The 23,214-nt window shown below is 52.5% G+C and overlaps 2 protein-coding genes and 1 long non-coding RNA gene across 6 annotated transcripts in view; 1 reads left to right on the forward strand and 2 right to left on the reverse strand.

The window, feature by feature from the left end:
* Positions 1-23,214, reverse strand: part of LOC309352046 — a 413,396-nt gene that overhangs the window by 71,378 nt on the left and 318,804 nt on the right. The gene's annotated exons all lie outside the window — the stretch shown is intronic.
* FSCN3 (fascin actin-bundling protein 3) lies at positions 1,088-11,693 on the forward strand. 4 transcript variants are annotated; one of them, XR_014160976.1, is made up of 8 exons: positions 1,090-1,338; positions 4,618-5,314; positions 6,246-6,364; positions 6,594-6,753; positions 8,437-8,607; positions 9,895-10,111; positions 10,868-10,927; positions 11,371-11,506. XR_014160976.1 is itself a non-coding variant. In XM_081880004.1 (7 exons), exons 1-6 carry the CDS (start codon positions 1,240-1,242, stop codon positions 10,098-10,100), a joined length of 1,452 nt encoding a protein of 483 aa, XP_081736130.1. In that variant the 5' UTR covers positions 1,090-1,239; the 3' UTR covers positions 10,101-10,111; positions 11,371-11,506. The 4 variants fall into 4 exon arrangements, 3 of the variants coding, with proteins under 3 accessions (XP_081736128.1, XP_081736130.1, XP_081736129.1); XM_081880004.1 differs by lacking the exon at positions 10,868-10,927; XM_081880002.1 differs by lacking the exons at positions 9,895-10,111; positions 10,868-10,927 and having other exon boundaries at positions 1,088-1,338; positions 11,371-11,693.
* On the reverse strand, positions 14,942-22,734 carry PAX4 (paired box 4; the record flags this gene model as incomplete). Its single annotated transcript, XM_081879407.1, has 8 exons — positions 14,942-15,106; positions 16,135-16,235; positions 16,558-16,627; positions 17,717-17,799; positions 19,028-19,198; positions 19,473-19,560; positions 21,043-21,258; positions 22,480-22,734. The coding sequence occupies 8 exons, from the start codon at positions 22,732-22,734 to the stop codon at positions 14,942-14,944; spliced, it is 1,149 nt and encodes a 382-aa protein (XP_081735533.1).

Raw genomic sequence — 23,214 nt, forward strand, 5'->3', positions numbered from 1 at the left:
ATATTTATAAAAAAAAAAAAGTATTGGAGCCTCAGCTTCAGGATCTGTCCTTCCGGTGAGCACTCAGGGCTGATTTCCTTCAGAATGGAGAGGTTGGATCTTCTTGCAGTCCATGGGACTCTCAAGAGTCTCCTCCAGCACCATAATTCAAAAGCATCAATTCTTCGGCAATCAGCCTTCTTTATGGTCCAGCTCTCACTTCCATACATCACTACTGGGAAAACCAGAGCTTGAACTATACGGACCTTTATTATTTACAGTTTATTATATACGGTGGACTATTTACAGGAACAGACGCAGATCTTATGCTAGCTGTCTCTGGCATGACTGACAACTCCTACACTCACTGATCTACCAGTTAGTAGGCCATTAATTATCACTCCCTTGAGAGAGCTTGACCAGTTAGGGAGCTGTCTCCATGCCTCTGTTATCACCAGGCAGACTTACTCCTTCAGATTGCCTTCTGGCTGTCTGCCAAACCTTAATTGACTCTGTGTGAGTCGCTGCACGTACACAGTTTCCCAACAACTATGACTTCCCTTGACCTGGACACTAGACTTATGCGGATGCAACCTAGAATGTTGTTGTTGTTGTTTAGTCATGTCCGACTCTTCGTGACCCCCTGGACCAGAGCATGCCAGGCACTCCTGTCTTCCACTGCCTCCCACAGTTTGGTCAAACTCATGCTGGTAGCTTCAAGAACACTGTCCCACCATCTCGTCCTCCGTCTTCCCCTTCTCCTTGTGCCCTCCATCTTTCCCAACATCAGGGTCTTTTCCAGGGAGTCTTCTCTTCTCATGAGGTGGCCAAAGTTTTGGAGCCTCAGCTTCAGGATCTGTCCTTCCAGTGAGCACTCGGGGCTGATTTCCTTCAGAATGGAGAGGTTGGATCTTCTTGCAGTCCATGGGACTCTCAAGAGTCTCCTCCAGCCTAGAATAGCATTAGCCTTTTTTGCTGCAGCATCACACTGTTGGCTCGTCTTCAGCCTGTGGTCCACCAAGACCCCTCCATCCTTTCTGAGGTCACAAAGGCCAGACTTGCCATGGAGCTTCTCCCCTTGGAATCCTGGGCCAGCGTCTCCCACAGGGAGAATAGCCTCTTCCTCCCCCCTCCCCCCTCCCCTGCGCCCTCAGAAGCCTCTCCCATGGCCCAGCCGGCCAGTCGGTGGGCAGCGCAAGGTCCAAAGCGGGGTCCGGTCTGTTGCTGATGCCCTGGTAGCTCCGCCCCTCCTGCGCAGCCATGCAGATTGGGCTGGTCAACTGGACAGGCGGGTATCTCACTGGGGAATGCTATGGCGACGGCGTCAGCGTCTTGGGAAACTCACTGGGGAAGAAACAGGTATCCCCCCAGTGTCAGATTTGGGGCAGTTTTCCACTGAATTGCAATGGTCAGGCATGTCCAAAGTCCGTTGGGGGGGGGCAATCCAGTCGGTTTATTCTGGCCCCTGTGGCAGTTTATTTCCTGGGGGTAATATCCTTTAAAAAGCTCAACAACTTCAATCCGAAAAAAAGGTCCACAACTTTGGCCGGCCCCTGACACATGTTCACTTCATTACATCTGGCCCTTTTGGAAAAAAGTTTGGACACCCCCCCCCCACTAATGGCTATTTATGGCAGGGGGTTTGGACTGGGTGTCCATCAATATGCAGATGATACCCAGCTCTACCTCTCTTTCAAATCAGAACCAGTGAAGGCAGTGAAGGTCCCGTGTGAGTGTCTGGAGGCGGTTGGAGGATGGATGGCGGCTAATGGATTGAAGTTGAATCCTGACAAGACAGAAGTACTGTTTTGGGGGGACAGGGGGCGGGCTGGTGTGGAGGACTCCCTGGTCCTGAATAGGGTAACTGTGCCCCTGAAGGACCAGGTGTGCAGCCTGGGAGTCATTTTGGACTCACAGCTGCCCATGGAGGCGCAGGTCATTTCTGTATCCAGGGCAGCTGTCTACCAACTCCACCTGGTACGCAGGCTGAGACCCTACCTGCCCACAGACTGTCTCGCCAGAGTGGTGCATGCTCTAGTTATCTCCCGCTTGGACTACTGCAATGTGCTCTACGTGGGGCTACCTTTGAAGGTAACTCGGAAACTACAACTAATCCAGAATGCGGCAGCTACACTGGTGACTGGGGGCGGCCACCAAGACTACATAACACTGGTCTTGAAAGACCTACATTGGCTCCCAGTACGTTTCTGAGCACAATTCAAAGTGTTGGTGTTGACCTTTAAAGCCCTAAATGGCCTCGGCCCTGTATACCTGAAGGAGCGTCTCCATCCCCATTGTTCTGCCCGGACGCTGAGGTCCAGCGCCGAGGGCCTTCTGGCGGTTCCCTCATTGTGAGAAGCAAAGCTACAGGGAACCAGGCAGAGGGCCTTCTCGGTAGTGGCGCCCACCCTGTGGAACGCCCTCCCATCAGATGTCAAAACAATAAATAACTACCTGACATTCAGAAGACATCTTAAGGCAGCCCTGTTCAGGGAAGTTTTTAATGTGTGATCTTTTAGTGTATTTTTGCTTTCTATGGAAGCCACCCAGAGTGGCTGGGGAAACCCAGGCAGATGGGCAGGGTACAATTAATTAATTAATTAATTAATTAATTAATTAATTATTATGCTGCCAAGGTCATATATGGCCGGTTCTTCTGACTATCTATCTTATCTATATTAATACCATCAAAAAACAGTGCTTACTTTCCCTTTTAGTTGCTATTTTATACGATACAATAATCTTTATTGTCATTGTCCCATACAGAACAACAAAATTGAAAAAACCTGCATCAGACATTCAAAAAGCCACAAGCCAGCTATCCCAGCCTGGTTAGCCCCTAAAAACTCTGATACCCCATAACTGAATACAATATACTCACATAAAGACTACCTTAGTACAGGTAAAGGTACCCCTGACCATTAGGTCCAGTCGTGACCGACTCTGGGGTTTTGGCGCTCATCTCACTCTATAGGCTGAGGGAGCCGGCGTTTGTCCACAGACAGCTTCTGGGTCATGTGGCCAGCATGACAAAGCCGCTTCTGGTGAACCAGAGTAGCACACAGAAACACTGTTTACCTTCCCACCAGAGTGGTACCTATTTATCTACTTGCACTTTTGACGTGCTTTCAAACTGCTAGGTTGGCAGGAAAGACTACCTTACACTGCGTTTAAAAACCAAAATTGCATTTGGATGGAAACTGTTTCTCAGGTGGTTAGTCCTAGTCTTTATAACCCAGTACCGTCTTCCAGAGGGACGCGGGTGGCGCTGTGGGTAAAACCTCAGCGCCTAGGGCTTGCCGATCGCATGGTCGGCAGTTCAAATCCCCGCGGCAGGGTGAGCTCCCATTGTTCGGTCCCAGCTCCTGCCCACCTAGCAGTTCGAACGCCCTCTTAAGTGCAAGTAGATAAATAGGTACCGCTTTATAGCGGGAAGGTAAACGGCGTTTCTGTGTGCTGCATTGGTGCTGGCTCGCCAGAGCAGCTTCGTCATGCTGGCCACGTGACCTGGAAGTGTCTCCAGACAGCGCTGGCTCCTGGCCTCTTAAGTGAGATGGGCGCACAGCCCTAGAGTCGGACACGACTGGCCCGTACGGGCAGGGGTACCTTTACCTTTACCTTACCATCTTCCAGAAGGCAGAAGCTGAAAATGATCGTTTCCGGGGTGCGCACTATCCTGCGCTATCTCTGCAGCTTTCTTATGACACCTGGAAACATAGATTTGATCCAAGGTGGGAAAAGTGTGCCCAATTATCTTCTCCACGGTCTTTACAACCCTGGACAGCATTGTTTTTCCCCTGACCTTGCAGCTCCCAAACTACACACAGAGACCATAATTATAATAATAATTTAATAATAATTTATTATTTATACCCCGCCCATCCGGCTCAGTTTCCCCAGCCACTCTGGGCAGCTCCCAACAGAATTAAAAGCACAACAGAGCATCAAACATTAAAAGCTTCCCTAAACAGGGCTGCCTTCAGATGCTTTCTAAATTTTGTTAATGTTGTTAATATTGTTCTATAGGTGATGAGTGCTGTAACATTTCTGACTTCTGTTGTAATGGTGCTGTTTAGCTTATTTCTGTAGTTGCTTTGTTAATAGCATCTCATCGATTATTTTGCCAATGATTTGTTAATTATGCTGTATGATTTGTGTTATATTTGTGATTTATTGCTTGTAAGGCACTTTGTGATTTGTGCGAATGGCGCGGAAATATGATAAATAATCCCAGAGAAATACCCAGGGACATTCCTTTGGGATCTGTTATGTACTGAGTTGAATAGGATCCAAAAGGCAGCAGTCTGATTGGTCCTAGAACAATAGGGTCCAGAATGCAGCAGTCTGATTGGTCCTAGAACAATAGGGTCCAGAATGCAGCAGTCTGATTGGTCCACAGGAGCCACCCAATCCAGCTCCAGGTGGGAGTGAATCTGCAACCTGATTGGCCTACAGGTGAATCCCGGAATTAGCCAATCCCGTGGGGCCCAATATGTAAATAATGTATATAAAGCAGACATTCTGGGGGAACTTCCATTCCTCCTCACCACTATGAGCTGAACAAAGAGCAGGAAATCCACTCTCGACTCCGGGTATATTTCAGGATCCCTGCTGACCTGCCCCTCTCGCCCCCTGCAGACCTGGGACCTGGAGGTGACCACGAAGCCCGGGAAGCTGACGGTGGCCGTGCTGAGGGGCCACCAAGGGCGCTGCCTCCTGGTGGATACGGATGGCACCGTCCGGTGCGGTCACCCGGCCTCGGGGCGGCAGAGCCAGTTTGTGCTGGAGGTGCGCTCCAGCGGGGCCTGGATTTTCCAACATCTGGAGAGCAAGAGGTTCCTGGAGTCGGACGGGGAGGACGTCTTCTGCGTCTGCAGAGAGCTGACGCAGCGCCACATGTGGATGCCCCAGCTGGCCATGCATGCGCACGTGGTCCTCTTCAACCCCAGCAGCCGGTTGTACGCGCGCACCGACCCCGAGCTGAACCGCGTCTGGGTGGACACGCCGGTGCCTTACTGCGAGGAGTGCGGCTTCGTCCTGAGACTCCGCTGCGGCGTCTGCCACCTGGAGACATCCAACCACAAGTTTGTCTCCCGGCAGGAGAAGCTGGCCAAGAAGCCCTCAGCCGAGACGGCCTTCCACCTGAACCTGAGGCCCGGCTGCCTGGCCTTCCTGACCGACAGGGAGGGACACATCCTGTACCCGCAGGGCAGCCGGGGGCTCCTGTGCCTCGGAGACTGCCCCGAAGACAACGAGGAGTGGTTCGTCATCAAGAGGTGCCCGCAGTGGGTCAGCCTGAGAACCAGGGCCAAGAAGTACATGGGCATCCTCTGCGGCAAGTAAACCCCGGGGGGAGCAGCAGGGGCCAGGCCAGGGGCCCGGGGCCTCTTTGACTCATGTCAGGGGTGATTCAGTTCAGATTTGGGAGGGTGTGCTTGATGACCCCTGGAGGTCCCTTCCACAGTTCTCTGGTTCCATCTAGCTCAGTATTGTCAACTCTGGCTGGCAGCTGTGGATCTCCAGGGTTTCAGGCATGGTCTGTCCCTCTCCTTCCTGGAGACGCTGTCCGTGGGGACTGAACCTGGAAGCTTCTGCAGAATATTAAAAACATGATAAAACATCAAACGTTAAAAACTTCCCTAAACAGGGCTGCCTTCAGAGGTCTTCTGAAAGTCAGGTAGTTGTTTATTTCCTTGACATCTGGTGGGAGGGCGTTCCACAGGACTCTAGGGAAACAAGTAATGTTGTACTTGACTGCTCCAGTGGATTAAAGGGTAAAGGTACCCCTGCCCGTACGGGCCAGTCTTGACAGACTCTGGGGTTGGTGCGCCCATCTCACTCAAGAGGCCGGGGGCCAGCGCTGTCCGAAGACACTTCCGGGTCACGTGGCCAGCGTGACAAGCTGCATCTGGCGAGCCAGCACAGCACACGGAAACGCCGTTTACCTTCCCGCCAGTAAGCGGTCCCTATTTATCTACTTGCACCCGGGGTGCTTTCGAACTGCTAGGTTGGCAGGTGCTGGGACCGAGTAGCGGGAGCGCACCCCGCTGCAGGGATTCAAACCGCCGACCTTTCGATCGGCAAGCCCTAGGCGCTGAGGCTTTTACCCACAGTGCCACCCGCATCCCTGCTCCAGTGGATTACATCCCACAAAATCCTGGAGAGACAATGCTGCCAGCCAGTGTCCTGAGCTAGATGAAGCCGACTCAGTGCAAGGCAGCAGCTCCCCGTGCTGCACCTGCTGAGCTGCTCTTCTCTCCCCTCAGACTCGGAGGTCTACGCAGGCTCCAAAAAGGCGACCCCCATGTCCACATTCCTCTTTCATGTCAGTCCCGATGCCCAAACCGTGCAGCTGAAAGACATCAACCACAAGTACCTGGCACAGGTAAGTTAGGGGCTCCTCCACCCCCCAAAGGCTGGGTCCAGGGTCCCTGTGAGGGCCAGGAGGTGGGGTGCCCAGCCCCACAGCCAAATGGTGGAGGGGCCACCTTGCTCTTGTCCCAAAGAGCATTACCACCTGCTATATTGGGGGACGACAACTTTCATTCCCATGGGGCAGAGTGGCTGGTTTTCTCTCTCCCCCCCCCACTGCTGACTTGGTCTTCTCTCCCCAGAGGGAGTTCCAGAGTGTGATGGCCGATGGCTGCAGCAAAGAACCTGAGACCCAGTTCAGCATCCTGTGGCATTATGGGAAAATCTTCCTGAGGGCGCTCAACGGCCGCTACCTGGGCACCCTCCCTGTTGGGCTGGTGGTCGCCAGAGCCGTGCAGCCAGGTGAGGAGAAGGGGGAGGGGGAGAGGGGAGGTGGGGCGGGAAGGAAGCATCTCCCCAGGAATCCCCAGGAAACCCCCTGACCTTATGTGATGTCTCACCTGCCCCTGCTGGAGGGTGAGGAGTCTGGCCTGGCGACCCAACTGACGTAACCCCTGTAGAAATGCAAACAAATGCTAGGAGAGAATATATTTATTAGACATTATCCTTCCTCATGTTTGTGTCATCCCTTTGCAGCTTAAAAAGGAAGCTTTCAAACCGGGGTCAGCGACCTTTTTCAGCCGTGGGCTGGTCCACCGTCCCTCAGAGCATGTGGGGGGCTGGACTATATTTTGAAAAAGAAAAATGAACGAATTCCTATGCCCCACAAATAACCCAGAAATGCATTTTAAATAAGAGCACACATTCTATTCATGTAAAAACATGCTGATTCCCGGACTGTCCACGGGCCGGATTGAGAAGGCGACTGGGCCGGATCCAGCCCCCGGCCCTTAATTTGCCTACCCCTGGTTTAAACAGTGATTATAAGCTATTTGCCAATATACTGCCTGACCGAATGAAAGGAGTTTTGGTAGAAATTCATCCTAATCAGGCTGGTTTCCTACCAGAATGCCAGATGAAGGATAATATAAGAAATATAACTGATGTGATGGAATATCCGGAGGTCAGAAATGAGAAATAATCTGCTTTAATGTTTATAGATGCAGAAAAGGCCTTTGATAATATTTCATGGGCCTTTATGAAGAAGATAATAGAAAAAATGAATTTTGGGGATGCAAAATTCCCCCTTAAAACAATCACCACACTAACAGCCTTGAAAATAGCACGTACTCACTCTGAATATTTGTTGGAGAGTAACAGATACAGCAGAGTAACGAGATTAACAGAGACAGGCAGGCTTGAAATGGAGTATTAAAGGAAAAAATAAGGTTAGAATGTGCTAAGATAATTATAGGATAGAAAACAGAGGAAGATGGAAAGGAATTGCTGAAACAATTAATAGAAGTGGAATACAAAAAGGGAGGTATGAGGAGGTCGCGGAAATAAGTGAATGAAAGATAAGATATTGAAATTATTTCATGTGTTTTTGTTTTTGTTATGTTTTGTTAGTTTAATGTGTTAGTGTTAAGTAGTGTTTTTGTATTGTATTGTTCTTTTTTTTCTGTAGTGTTTAAACTGTTGGAAAAGCAATAAATATTATTTTTTTAAAAATGAAATGGCGATTCAGTTGTAAAGACGTACTGAAGTCTACCTTAAAACGGTGCCTGAGCGTTGGAGCTCCGACTTAGCAAATGTTACCCTTTTGCTGGCAGATCATAAAGAGAGGGGGAAAGGGTGTGCCCAGGCAGGTAAGAGAATATATTGCTATGCCCTCCTCTTCTTGCCAGGGCACAGTGTGGGGTTCGTCTCTGGCAGAGTTCTTTCTAGCAAACAGGTAGGAAAGCTCTGCGAGCTTCAGCTCATATCTTGCAAAACTTGACTTGTTGGTTTGGTATGCACTCTAAATACCCCACACATCCTGCCCCTTCTGGCTCTTTTGGAAAAGGGGTTCTCTCCTCCACCCCCAGACCCCAAAGGAAGGAGAGCAGCCCAGGCCGGCTGCCAAGAGAAGTCTGGACCAAAGGTCCTCAGGGATCCCGTCTCCTTGCCATCTCCCAGCTGACCTCCTGCCCCACTGCATTGCAGGGCCCCGCGAGGAGTTTGGCCTGCGCCTGGCCAACCGCTCTTTCCTGCTGCTGCGCGGCTGCTACGGCTACGTGGGGAGCTCCTCCTGCCACGAGGCCCTGCAGTGCAACCTCCTGGAGCCCGACTGCATCGAGCTGCTGCCCTGCAAAGAGGGCATCTACCACTTCCAGAGTAGGTGAAGGGAAGGAGGGGGGCAGGCCAGGGGGGCAGGCCCAGGGCCCATCTGGTCCAGCATCCTGTTGCTCCAAAGGGGGACCCACAAACAGGATTCGAGCACAAGGGCTGCTCTCCTCCTGCTGTTTCCAGAAACTGGTACAGTCATACCTCGGGGTGGAATATGCTTCATGTTGAGCGTGTTCAAGTTGTGCTCCGCAGCAACCCGGAAGTAACGGAGCGCGTTACTTCTGGGTTTTGCTGCTCGCGCATGCGCAGATGCTCAAAATGATGTCATGCGTAGAAGCGACAAAAAGCGACATGCACATGCACAGACGTGCCGTCGCTAGTTACATTTGCTTCTGGATGCAAACAGGGCTCCGGAACGGATCTCATTTGTATCCAGAGGTACCAGTGTACAGTGGTACCTCGGGTTAAGTACTTAATTCATTCCGGATGTACGTTCTTAACCTGAAACTGTTCTTAACCTGAAGAACCACTTTAGTTAATGGGGCCTCCTGCTGCCGCCGTGCCACCGGAGCACAATTTCTGTTCTCATCATGAGGCAAAGTTATTAACCTGAAGCACTATTTCTGGGTTAGCAGAGTCTGTAATCTGAAGTGTATTTAACCTGAGGTACCACTGTATTACGAAGCATTGCTGCCTCTGACTGTAGCGGCAGAGCAGAGCCATCCTGGCTACTAGGCATTGAGGGACGCGGGTGGCGCTGTGGTCCAAAGCACTGAGTCTCTTGGGCTTGCCGATCAGAAGGTCGGCAGTTCGAATCCCCGCAATGACGGGGTGAGCTCCCATTGCTCGGTCCCTGCTCCTGCCAACCTAGCAGTTCGAAAGCATGTAAGTACGAGTAGATAAATCAGTACCGCTTCGGTGGGAAGCTAAATGGAATTTCAGTGCACTCTGGTTTCTGTCACGGTGTCCCGTTGTGCCAGAAGCGGTTTAGTCCTGCTGGCCACATGACCCGGAAAGCTGTCTGTGGACCAACGCTGGCTCCCTCGGCCTGAAAGCGAGATGAGCATCGCAACCCCATAGTCACCTTTGACTGGACTTAACCGTCCAGGGGTCCTTTACCTTTACCTTTACTAGCCATTGATAGCCCTCCCCCCTGTGAGTTCCTCTAATTCTGTTCTCGAGCCATCCCAATCGGTGGCCATAGTTGCCTCCAGTGGCAGGGAGTTCCACAGTTGCATTGCGCAAAAAAAGCCATTTATTTCACCTGTCCTGAATCTCCCAACGCCCGTCTTTGTTGGACGCCCACCACTTTTCCGCCGTCGTTTCGCTTCCCAGGCCGCGGCAAGAGCTTTTGGTGCTTGACTTCGGAAGGGACCTTCAGCCCCTGGGGGAAGTTTGCCTTGAATTTCTGCGTCGAGATCCGAGGGAACAACCTCCTGGCCGTGCTGGGACCCAACGGGTACTTCCTGCGTGCAGACCGGGAGGGCTGCCTGGTGGCCGACAGTGAGGAGGTGACCTGCGAGTGCCTCTGGGAGTTCTAGGCCTCCGGCAGGTGAGAAGAAAGGGGGCAGTCGCCTTGCCAGGGTTGGGAGTGGAAGAGGCAGGGGGGCTGGCAGAGATGGGAGGGCAGAGACCCCAAGGGACATCCAATGCTCCTTGCTCAATCAGCCGCCAGCACAGACCCCAGACCCCACTGTGGCACCTCGGGGGGGGTGAAGTTTTTGGCTTGCAGATCCCCAGATGCAGTTCAGCCTCCCTCTTGCAGGACTCCCCTGGACGTCTTTTTGCCACCCAAAGGCTCCAGGACCACCCACTGTGTGTCGACAGAGGCAGAAAATGGAAGCAATTATGTACTTTCGGGTTTTCGGCATTCAAAAACTGAAATGTTTGGCTACAGATAGGTAGCCGTGTTGGTCTGCCATGGTCAAAACAAAATAAAAAAATTCCTTCCAGTAGCACCTTAAAGACCAACTGAGTTAGTTCTAGGTATGAGCTTTCGTGTGCATGCACACTTCTTCAGATACACAGAAATGTTTGGCTTCAGAGACGCTCGAAAACTGAGGTTCTACTGTGCAATAAAGCCCAGAAAAACTTGGAACCAGTTTCCCTATGAGGTGGCCTGGCCCCACTTGACCCCATTGATTGGGGGGGGGGTGTAATAATAAATAATAATAAATAATAATAAATAATAACAATAACAATTTATTATTTATACCCTGCCCATTTGGCTGGGTTTCCCCAGCCACTCTGGGCGGCTCCCAACCAAAAATTAAAAACATAATACAGCATAAAAAACTTCCCTAAACAGGGCTGCCTTTAGATGGAACTGGTGCTCCCACAGGGGACACATAATACCCGTTTCTCATTGGTAAGAACTCACATCATTTTGTTTGGCAGCACTTTGGAACTCCTTGCCTATTGATATCTGGCAGGCACCTTCAACAGCCTTTTCCCCGGCACCTGCTAAAAACATTTCTGACCAGGCCTGTGGAATGTGGGCGTGTTTCTTCATCTGTTTTTAGTTTATTGCTGGATTCATCCTGCAAGCGTATTGAAAAGTTGAGCTTACTGGCAATATTGTTTTATCCCTTTTTGTAAGCCACTTTGAGGTTTGTGTGTGTGTGTGTGTGTGTGTGTGTGTGTGTGTTTTACATTCAAGCAGTGTGTAAATTTTAAGAAATGAATTGCTGGGGTCTGGGAGCCTCGGGGCCCCGTCCCAATCTGTGAGTCTATGATTTTATGAACTAAACCAGGCAGGGTTCTGGCCCCCAGTGACTCTGGGAGGGCTAACCAGGAGGTCCTTGTCCACAGGTGTCTGCAGGAGAGGAGGACACGGAAACCCATCAGAGTCCTTGTTGGGCCACCCAAGATGTCCGAATGCCTTGGCCTTCTCTCTGCGGCCTCATCCGGACACATCAGCAAGAGGCCTGGAGGCAGCACCAGCAGCAGAGGAAAAGGAGGAGGGGGGCTCTTCCCTCCCTCCCACAAAGGGGGTCTCACCGCTGCCATTCTCCCCCACTGAGGTGGAGGGGCAGGTGCTGCCAGAGGAGGATTTGGGGCTGGGGTGTGGCTCCCCCCCCTCTACAGGACCACTTAGGTCTCTTCTGAAAAGGAGCCGTTCTTAAAAGCAAAAAGACCCCGGCCTCTGTTTGTTTCAACTGGGGGGGAGGAGGATCGTAGAGTCCAGAGGGTCAGGAAGGGGGGGGGGAGAAGGACGGGCAGGCGGGGTGCCGCCAGGATTTATTTGGACCAAGGATGGATCCCTGAGCCCAGATGCAACACTGCCCAACAGAGGTGCCCCTGGGCATGTGCAGAGCATATGTCTCGCTTCAAGAAGTAGCTACAACTACCAGCCCCTCCACCACCGACTTGGGGTGGGGACACTCGTGGAGGAGCAGTGGGGCGCACCATCGGGGAGGGGGGTACCATTGCGGGGCCCCCCAAACACACGCCGCGCACCCCCCACCACGCCGGGTGTCACGTGCCACACTCCTGGGACGCATGCCAGCCATGCCCCCACCTGCTATCCGCCCCCAGTGCCGGACCATGCAGCTTTACCATGGGGGAGAAGGGCACCCAGCCTCTTCAGCCCCTGGGCTCCTCTCCTCACCACGCCCAGTGGCCGTTTCCCAAAAACTGCCGGGGAAGGAGGCAGCTGAGCTATGGAACTCCCTCCCACTGGAGGCAGGCATGGGCACCAACTTGGGTGGCTATAAAAGGGGATTGGGCAAATCCACAGAAAGGGATATGGATTGCTACCAGGCTCTGCTCTGCCTCCCCAGTTGGAGGCAGCCATGGTTCTGAGTCCCAGTTGCTGGTGTTGTAAACCAAAAGTCTGCCCTTTCCCCCGTATGGGGTATCCAAGAGCCCATACAGAGTCCTTACGTAGGTTCCCTGTTGGTAGGAGAAAAGAACAGAGGCCAACCAGAGAATACTGAGAAGCAAAGCAGCTCATAAGCCTGATCTTTATTGATCTGTTGCAACAGGGTGCTCCCCTCACAGGCAGGAAAGGAGGAACCCAGAACAAAGGTGTGCCCGCCCTTATATAGACATTTTAAATTCCCTAACCTGGAGCTCCAGACCACCCCTCCATATATCATACCTACATCACAGAAAGGGTGGTCTACAGCAGAAATCGGAGTGACTTGTTTATCTCATCAGCCAAGTTACCTGTTTAATGGTCACTTGACTGGATTGCCTGGGGAGCCTGGCCAGTCTTTTGTCATGACAAATACTTAGTTCCTGAGCCAGGTCACAGGCTCACACCCTATTCATATCTTAAATGTGCCCTTGAGACAGGATTTGTGAAGGAAAAGACAATGGGGAAGCTTTTTCATATTCCTTTGACCTTGCAGAGAAAACATTTGGGAATCAAAAATGGTTCCAGGTCGGTCTTCCTGTGCTGATCCATGTATGTGCTTGGTTGGTACATTTATTATATGCCTAAGACCTTAAAATTCTTATCACACTGGAAACTGCAGGAGAGGAGAGCTGCTCTTGTGCTCGGATCCTGCCCCCTGGTTTCCCAGAGGCATCTTTCTGGCCACTGTGAGAACAGGAGGCTGCACTAGATGGGCAGCTGGAATGTGATGCCTTCCACAGTTCCAGTTACAGATAGGTAGCCGTGTTGGTCTGCCATAGTCAAAACAAAAAATTCCTTCCAGTAGCACCTTAAAGACCAACTAAGTCAGTTCTTGGTATGAGCTTTCGTGTGTGTATCTGAAGAAGTGTGCATGCACACGAAAGCTCATACCTAGAACTAACTTAGTTGGTCTTTAAGGTGCTACTGGACAGAATTTTTTTAGTTGGAATGTGAGATTTTGTTCTATAAAATTGCTTTCTTCCCTCCCCTTCTGTAATTTGCCTCCTTTGGGGGGGTGATGATAGGCCAGCAGGGAACTCCCAAGAGCCTCCTAGGCACTTGAGGGCCCTGGCTTGGGCCTGGGAGGGGTCTTCCTCACCCTGCCCCCTTGATGCCTTGCCAGGTCTTGGGCATGGAGCCCCTGAGGTTCTTGCAGAGAGAAAGGCGGCCTCTCTTGTAATAACTGGCAGACCAATGAACATGGCAGAAATCACATGCAATTAGAAAACCCTCCCTCTGTCCCATAGCTCAAATCCCAGAGGTCCCCGTGTAACATCCTGCCCTCCTTGAGAGTCTCCAGATACTGGGTGAGTGCAAGAGAGGCCCCATAGCTGCAGCAGCAGCACTTGTGGGGTGGGAGGGCCAGGAATGGTCCTTACAGCTGTGCCAAGGGCAGGGGGCTCCCCACAGCCAGCCATCGCCTCCCCCTCCTCTTCATGTTGCCACCTTTGTTGTTGTTGTTTAGTCGTTTAGTCATGTCCGCCTCTTCGTGACCCCATGGACCAGAGCACGCCAGGCCCTCCTGTCTTCCTCTGCCTCCCGCAGTTGGATCAGACTCATGCTGGTCGCTTTGAGAACACTGTCCCACCATCTCGTCCTCTGTTGTCCCCTCCTTCTCCTTGCGCCCTCCATCTTTCCCAACATCAGGGTCATTTCCAGGGAGTCCTCTCTTCTCATGAGGTGGCCAAAGTCTTGGAGCCTCAGCTTCAGGATCTGTCCTTCCAGTGAGCACTCAGGGCTGATTTCCTTAAGAATGGAGAGGTTGGATCTTCTTGCAGTCCATGGGACTCTCAAGAGTCTCCTCCAGCACCAGAATTCAAAAGCACCCATTCTTTGGCGATCAGCCTTCTTGATGCGCCAGCTCTCACTTCCATACATCACTACTGGGAAAACCAGAGCTTGAACTATACGGACCTTTGTTGGCAAGGTGAGGTCTCTGCTTTTTAAGATGCTGTCTAGGTTTGTCATTGCTTTCCTCCCAAGAAGCAGGCGCCTTTTGATTTCGTGACTGTTGTCACCATCTGCAGTGCTCTTCTCCAAACCACAGTTTGGAAGGTCCTCTATTCCAACAGTGCTCTTCTCCAAACCACGCCCCAAAGGATTTTGCTGTTGGCCCAGCAGCAGCCCAGCAAGAAGGTTCTGGAAGGATTAGATGAATTCATTGAAGAGAGGGCTATCGATGACTTTCTAGCCAGGAGGGTTCTGCTTTGCCCTCTTGGGCTCGGATCCTGCTTGCTGGTTTCCCATCATTGGCCACTAGGAGAAGAACAGGCTGCCGGACTCAGTAGACCCTCCATGGGCCTGATCCAGCCGGTTCTTCTCCAGGTCTTCTGTGCCAGCAGAATGTCTCAGCCCAGTCTACACAAGGTCATTTTGGAGGAAGTCAACACGGCACAGAGAATCCTGACCCCGGAGTCCTCAGGGAGGCCCAAAGAGCAGCAGGTGTGGGCACACCCCACGGCGTCTCTTCTAGAGCAGATATTCCCGGTGGTCTCTCTGGGCCTGGGCAGCCCCCCAGAATCAGGCTCCCTGGTCCTTGGGGAGGAGGCACTGGCAGCGGCCCAGAGCTGGTGGGGGAGAAGGGGCTTCCAGGGCCCCGGACAGCTGAGGATGGGGGGAGCCCCACCAAAAGAGGCAAGTCTGGGCTCCAGGGTGGGGCAGGAGCACCCCCTGCAGACCCCAGCCCTGCAGAGAAAGAGCCAGGGGTCAGGCGAGGGTTAAGGGCCCTTGTGAAGAGTGGGCCCCTCTTGCTTCTGATGCCCAAAAGGAAGGGGTGCTCGAAGGGCAACTGACCCCCTGGCTGGTGATGCCCTCCTCCTATCCCATGGGGGGGGGATGGGTAGGAGCCAAAGCAGCTGGAGACCTCTCTTACCGCAGAAGGGCTCCGTCCAGGCACAAGGTGGGGGGCCAGGTGGATGCAGGTGGGGCGGGAAGGTTTTGCAGCCGCCGACCTTGAAGCAAGGGGCAAGGCTGGGAGGAGAAGGCTGTGGAGGCAAGAGGAATCATGGAAGGGACCTCCAAGGGTCATCTAGACCACCCCCTGACCACTCCCTGGCCCATTCTGCTGTCCCCTATCTTAAAGTTGTAGAGTTGGAAGGTCCTCTATTCCAACCCCCTGCAATGCAGGAATCACAACTAAAGAATCTGTCAGGCTTCGGGCAATCGGCAGTAGATAAGAAGATGGAAGAAAGGGACTTCTTACCAGTTAGAAACTTTAAGAACCACAGCGAGAGAACAAAAAGCCCGTCTCCTAGAAATGGTGGTGCTCCCAATTAAGGATTACACCCGCTTCCGTCCCTATTAATCTACGTCACTCCTACGTCTTGTAATCTGAGCTTGTGCTTTCTGTTCTGAGACTTTCTGAGCTCTTCTTGACCTTGGGGAGAGCGGAGGAATGCTTTCCAGAGACAGTGGATCTGTTAACCCTCTCCCTCCCAGTGCTTCTTCTCCTAGCTGTTCCCCATTCGGTATTTCCCAGCTTCTGCCTTCTGAACTATGCCCCTCTTCAAACCACTGTTCCAAATCGATACTGTCCTCCTGTTCCTGGGAAGATTCAGGATCCGGATCAGGAGCAGGGGGAGGCTCCCACCATTCCTCCTCAGCCCTCCTCAGCAGGGTCCCTGACAGAACCCCTGGCAGAGGCCACCCAACCTCTGCTTGAAAACCTCCAAGGAAGAAAAGTCTAATCTTGGGACTTCTGGGTGCCCTCCTACCTGGTGGCAGAGGGCAGCGGCTGTTGGTGTGTCAGAGTCGGCTGCAGCAAAGCCTTGGGGGGCTGGTGCGGCAGGAGGGGGGCAGCACTCCCACGGAGGTCCTAGGAAGGAGAGAGAGAGGGAGAGCTGTCTGCCGCCTGCCTCGTGGCTCCCAAGGAGGGTTTGTTCTGCTTGCTCTCCCCACAGCTGCCAGGGGAAACTGGGAGACCAGCTGCCTGCTGCCCTAGGGGTCCTGCCCCACAGCTTGTCATCCCTCCCAAAGTGCCCTAAGAAAAACAGGGTGCAGGGAAGACCCAGGAGCCACAGACTCGTGTTTTTTGGGGGGAGGGCCTTGTGCAAAGTCAGCACACAGACTTTTTTGAAGCTGCCCCACTTAGGGCAGGACAATAACACCTGGAATTGGGGAGGGGGTCAGGCCAGAACCTGCGTGTCCCATGTCCAGCGTAGCCTTGGCCTCTCGCTGTTGCCTCGCTCTCCGATTTGAGAACCAAACCTAGTGGGAACAAAGACAAAGTCACAGGCGGGCAGGGTTGGGGTCACACCCTGTTCCAGAACTCCCGGGAATCCCATGAAGCTGAATGTCAGAAGGTGCAGCACAGGGTTCACCTATGGAACTCACTGCCACAGGAGGCAGGGGGAGTTGCTCTTGTGCTCGGATCCTGCTTGCAAGGTTTCCCATAATGGGCGTCTGTTTGGCCCTGAGAGAATAGGATGCTGGGCCAGAGAGGACATTGGCCTGATCCTGCAGCCTCTTTGCACTGTTATAGGAATGCTAAGGTGTCACATATTAAAAACCATATGTTCATAAATTTCCAAGGCGAACACATAAATAAGAATATAAACCATGTGCCTGAAATAAGACACCCTGAAGCCATTTTGACTCTTCCAGTGACCTCAAATATTCTCTTCAGTGAGGAAGGAAATGGGGAAGCCTCCCCATTGTCCCTTTGCTCATATCCTGTCTTAAGGGCATGTTTGTGTATGAATAGGGTGAGCCTGTGACCTGGATTCAGGAACTAACTATTTAGCATCTTAAAAGGAGTGGCCAGGCTGCCCAGGTAAAGCAATCAGTGACCATTGTCAGGTATCCTGACAAACAGGATTTCTGGGGTAGACTGCCCCCTGTGATGTATTTCTGTTGGAGACCACCTCCTTCTGTGATGTATGCATCATGTTTGGGGGGTGGTCTTGAGCTACAGGGGAGGAAATTTTAAAAGTCTATATAAGGGCTTGCGCACCAATGTTCTGGGTTCCTCCTTTCCCTCCCTGCGTGAGGTGAGTGGGGGACGCTGTTGCAACAGTTTAATAAAGATCAGGCTTACTAGCCGCTTTGCTTCTCAATATTCTCTAGTTGGCCTCTGTTATTTCCTCCAACCTACTTAAGGACTCTATACGGGTTCTTAGGTACCCCATAAGGGAAAGGAGCAGTTGTGGGTTTTCCCCCCTATAAAAGCATGTTCTTATGTTTTCGGTGTTTGGGTGAGGATCCTGTGGCTCTGAGGTCGCTTTGCACAGTGGCGTTTGGGGGAGCAAAGCCTTTGTCCCGGGTGAGGGAGCAGGCAGCAAGAGGAGCTTCACTTACTCTGATGGTGTCGGCTGGGAGCCCAGTAGCAGAAGCCAGCTCCTCCCGGGCAGCCGTCTCTGGATACGGCCCTCTCTGGAATGCTGGAAGGGAGTTTGGGAATTACATCCAGCTGCCCCCCTTGCCCCAGATCCCAAAGCACCACACTGTGATTGACAGGACCCCTCAGATGGAGATACAGTGTTACCTCGGGTTAAGAACTTAATTCGTTCTGGAGGTCCGTTCTTAACCTGAAACTATTCTTAACCTGAAGCACCACTTTAGCTAATGGGGCCTCCTGCTGCTGCCGGAACACGATTTCTGTTCTCATCCTGAAGCAAAGTTCTTAACCTGAAGCACTATTTCTGGGTTAGCGGAGTCTGTAACCTGAAGCATATGTAACCTGAAGCATATGTAACCCGAGGTACCACTGTACTGCTGTGATGATGACCCTGGACCAGGGGTGCCCAAACTTTTTACAAAGAGGGCCAGATTTGATGAAGTGAACATGCATGAGGGCCGACCAAAGTTGTTGACCTTTTTTTTAGGATTAGTCAGCACAAAATTGCTCACCATGCGCGAGATAGCGGGTGGATGGGTCCTAGAGACGCATGCAGGGCGCATGCGCAAGTTGCCCAACAAAGAGCTGGGCGCATTGAGGGATGATGGTGGGGTCCGAAGGGAGCACACTCCCCACCCGCAGGCAGCCACAGTCTGCCTGCATGCATGACCTTGGGGTGCGGGGCACCCCCCCCACAAGCCACCGCTGTCTGAACATCGTTCCCTCTGTCTGACCTTTTGCAGTCTCAGTAGTCTGTGGTGTCCTGTCTGTGACCTTTGTCTCTGAGACCTTTTGTCTCCTTCGCCACACACTGTGCAAGGGGAAAATGACATGGTGGAAACAGGTGCCAAAATAACTTTGTACCACCCCACGATCTTGGGACCGGAAGATGTGTAAAGGTCACAGCCCAAAATGTATCTGCCTGGGTTTGCATATTTGTGTCAATAAAAGGAGGCTCCACAGGGCTGGCCGGCAACTTGCATGCAGCTCATCTGTGCATGTGCAAGCGGGTGAGCAAGCAGCAGCACCTGTGGGGCCAGATTAAAGCTACGGGAGGGCCAGATTTGGCCCGTGGGCTGGACTTTGGACATGCCTGCCCTAGACTCTCTGCTTTGGACATGCCTGCCCTAGACTCTCTGCCTCCCCTCGGAAGCACCCAAGAGGAGGCAGGCTGCCTTGCGAAGCCCCTCCAGGTCCCAAGCGGAAACCTTAACCCTTCAGAGTCCTTGCCCTTGTGGGGGCCCTGATCCTGCACAGCCCCAGGAACTCACCTTGTTCCAAGACCTCCAGCTGCTGCTTGGAGAAGACAGTGCGGCTCCTGTTCCTGCCTGGTTTGCCTGCTGTGGGGGGCCTCACCACCTCCTGCAGCCCCTCGGGGGGAGCTGGGGCCTCTGTCCTCTCCTCTGAACCCAGGGGACTCCTCTCCCAAGGCAAGGTGGGACCTGCAGAAGAGAGAGAGTGCAAACCAAGTGTGGGTGTCTGTGCAGCGAGATCCCTGGAAGCAGGACCCATAGCAAGTCACAAAATCCTACAATCGTAGAGTGGTAGAGTTGGAAGGGATGCATTTTAAATAAAAGGACGCATTCTACTCATGTAAAAACACACTGATTCCCAGACCGTCCACGGGCCAGATTGAGAAGGCGATTGGGCCACATCCGGGCCCCGGGCCTTAGTTTTCCTACCCACGTCCTGAAGCCTTTTCACAACATCTCTGACCTGACTGCAGAGGCTTGAGGAAGGCAGCCTCCTCTGCGAAGGGCATTCCCACTGGCAGACTTCTTAGGATTCGGTTGATGGAGGACACCTGGAGAGGGAGGGAGGAAAGAGACGGTGGCTGGAAGGGGCCCCAGGAGTCAGGCTCCAATCCTGACACATTCAGGAGGATCACACTGCAGAGCCAGAGGTGGTGTGGTGGTTAGAATGTCAGACTAGGACCTGGGAGAGACCAGAGATCGAATCCTCTGCTCGGCCATGAAGCTCACTGGGTGTGGCCTTGAGGGACCGGTCCCTGCCTCTCAGCCTAACCTACCTCACAGGGCTGTTGTTGAGATTAATTGAGGTGTGTGGGGGGGGGGGGAGAACTGTGCATGCCACCTTGAGCTTCCTGGAGGAAAAGCTGGGATAGAAATGCAAGAAATAAAACAATAAATAAATTGCACTCGGTGCAGTCATAACATTTGGGGGGGTTGGGAAGTCTGACAAGGTTTCCAGTTGGCAAAGGCTCTGTTCAGAGCTGATGGCACCAGACTCCATCCTCGGAGGCACTGGCTGTGAGAGGAGGTCCCCAGCTGCATCTTTCTCCTCTGGTGCAAGAGGGGCCCCCCCCTGCTCCTGCTGCCTCTGGACAGGAAGAGTGGGTTGGGGGGGTCCCCTGCCTTCAGCCCCACAGCAAGATGGGTTGGGCGCTGCTGGGCTCAGTGGTCAGACGGAGCTCAAGAGATGCACTCTTGCTTCGTGGCTTAAGGCCTGTCCCCAGCAAGGAGCAGAAGGCTCCCTGCGCTCCTGGAAGGTGGGGAGAGTTCTAGGGTCCCTGACTCCTTTGTCCCTGGGGAGGGGCCACTGTTGTGCTGCCCATTCACAGGCCTTTGCTTGCCCTGAAAATGGGATTCATTTCTTAGGAGGTGGGGAATCCAGAGGAGGGACCCAACCTGGGGATAATAATAATAATAATAATAATAATTTCTTATTTATACCCCGCCCATCTGGCTGGGTTTCCCCAGCCACTCTGGGCAGCTTCCAACAAAACACTAAAATACAATAACCTATTAAACATTAAAAGCTTCCCGAAACAGGGCTGCCTTTAGATGTCTTCTAAAAGTTTGGTAGTTATTTTTCTCTTTGACATCCAGTGGGAGTGCGTTCCACAGGGATGGCGCCACCACTGAGAAGGCCCTCTGCCTGCTTCCCTGTAACTTCACTTCTCGCAGTGAGGGAACCTCCAGAAGGCCCTCGGCGCTGGACCTCAGTGTCCGGGCAGAACAATGGATCTAGTCCATCCCATCAGCGCTATGCCCGCTAACATTGTCCCACTCAGTGGCACATGGAATTATTGTGTGTGGGGGGGTGCATCACATGATTCACCTTGGCACATGTTTCCTGCTGTGTAAAGAAAGACAGTCACGCATGCCTTGATTGCCTTGAAATTCACTTGGGAGCAGCTCTTGGGAAGAGATTTATAAACGAAACAGCACATACATGACAGGCTCCCAGCCCCAGCTTCTCGGTGCGCACAGGTAACACCCCCCCCACCCAAGACCTGCCCCGCCGCCAGCTCACGGCAACTCACACTGGGCATCCTGTTGGCAGCGCAGGCCCCCTCCGCCTGCAGCTTCCCTCTAATCTCCCAGGCAAAGAGGGACGGCTCTTCCCACTTCAGCTGGGCAATTCGGGCCACAACCTCCGGTGTGGATGTCCGAGGGCGGCTCCCTCCCACGCCCTTTGGCTGGACAGCCCCCGTCTGGTAGTAGCGGGTGAGGATCTTGCTGACACAGCCGTTGGAAACCTGTGGTGTAAAAATACAAGAGTGGGGAGCGAGGAGCAATGAAAGGTCGCATGGAGAGAGAGAGAGGGAGAGATTCGGGGGGCTTATGGGGGTTGGCTGCCCCCCTCCAGCTGCTTCAGATTGTCCCCAGCCCCTCAATCCCACCCCTCCTACTTAGCAACCGTCCCCTTTGTTGTTGGTTTTGAGGGTCTGTCTAGCTGAGTCCCTTTCCGTTCTTGGGGTTTGGTTAGCGGGGGGGGGGGGATTAGAATCTAGCCAAGAAGGTTGCAAGACAATGACCTCACCTGGCCTCTTAAGTGTCCTCATCAGCATCCCAAAACAATGAGTTCAGCAAGAGCTACAACTAAGTGAGGGGGCCTTTCCTCCACCCCCTCACCTAGTTGGGGGCACAGATGGCTGCATGTCCCTGTTGGTTCTGCAGGATGTCTTGGCAGCTTTCGATACCATCAGCCGTGGCATCTTTCTGGGCTGCCTTGCTGGGATGGGCCTCACCTAGTTACTAGGTAGAGCAGCAGTTCTCAACCTGTGAGTCCCCAGATGTTGTTGGACTACAACTCCAGCTCAGGGATGATGGGAGTTGTAGTCCAACAACATCTGGGGACCCACAGGTTGAGAACTGCTGAGGTAGAGGAACAAGAGCCAGAGCAGTGCGAGAGAGAGCTGAGTTGGGAGCAGGCTGGAGGCCGGAGACACAGAGATGTGTTTGCTCTGCGCTGGATCGAAAGCTGTGAATAATGGAGAAGCTGTGAATAATGTTGGGGGTGTTAATGCTGTGGGCCCTTCCATCCTATGTTCAGGGTGTATATCTGTGTAAATAAAACCAGATATCCTAAAGATAAAAGCCTTCATTCCAAGATAAAAAAATTCCTTCTAGTAGCACCTTAGAGACTTGACTTCTGTTTCGGTATATCTGAAGAAGTGTGCATGCACACAAAAGCTCACACCTATGACAAACTTAGTAGGTCTCTAAGGTGCTACTAGAAGGAATTTTTTTATTTTGTTTTGACTACAGCAGACCAACATGGCTATCTACCTCTAACTTCATTCCAAGGAAACAAGCTGGTTGCAAGTGCTTGGAAACCCTGGAGCCTCTCACTGCTCAGATATTGAGGGTGGTGTGTAACAAAGAAAATATCAAATAATCTGGATGAAGGCTATGACTTGGCTTTTGCTGCCCTTCTGGCAGGAGAGCTAATGGCCCCATTCCCACTGGCTTCCCACCCTCCATCTAATTTTTACCTTCAAGTGACGGGAGATGTCTGAAGCACGCAGCCCACACGAAGCCAGCTCAACAATTCTCTTCCTCTTGAAGTTGGGCAGGGGGCAGCCGTTCACGAAGGGCCCCCCCAGCTGGTTCACACCACTGGTCCCTGCAAACAGCCCAAAGAGATGGCTTACACCCCTGGCTGTCCCCCAGAGAGCAGGCAAGGAAGGGGTGTCTTCTGGGGCCGCCTGGAGTCTGGTGCTCAGCTGCATGTGGTCTTAGTCATGGTGTTGTTATATGGAAGAACGGGAATGTAGGAAAGCATTTGAAAATAATGTTAGCACATTTAATTTTAAGAACATGCGGAGAGCCAGCAGGATCAGGGCATTGGCCCATTTAGTCCCGCCTCCTGTTCTCAACAGATGCCTCTGTGAAACCAGCAGGCAGGATCTGAGCGCAACTCTCCCCTCCTCTGGTTTCCAGCAGCTGGGATTGAGAAGCATTGCAGCCTCCAGCTTTGGAAGGCAGAGCACAGGCATCTTGGCCAGTGACAACCCCAGGAATTTGTCCGATCCTTTTTTAAAGCCATCCAAGTTGGTGGCCATCACTGCCTCCAGTGGGAGGGAGTTCCATGGGTTAGCTCTGTGCTGCATGAAGAAGGACTTCGTTTCCTCTCTCCCGAACCTTCAAACATTCAACTTCATTGGATGCCCAGGAGTTTTAGTGCTATGAGGGAGGGAGAAAAACTTTTC

Source organism: Podarcis erhardii, assembly GCF_964252035.2.
Source record: "Podarcis erhardii genome assembly, chromosome: 10".
Taxonomy (NCBI): Eukaryota; Metazoa; Chordata; class Lepidosauria; order Squamata; family Lacertidae; genus Podarcis; species Podarcis erhardii.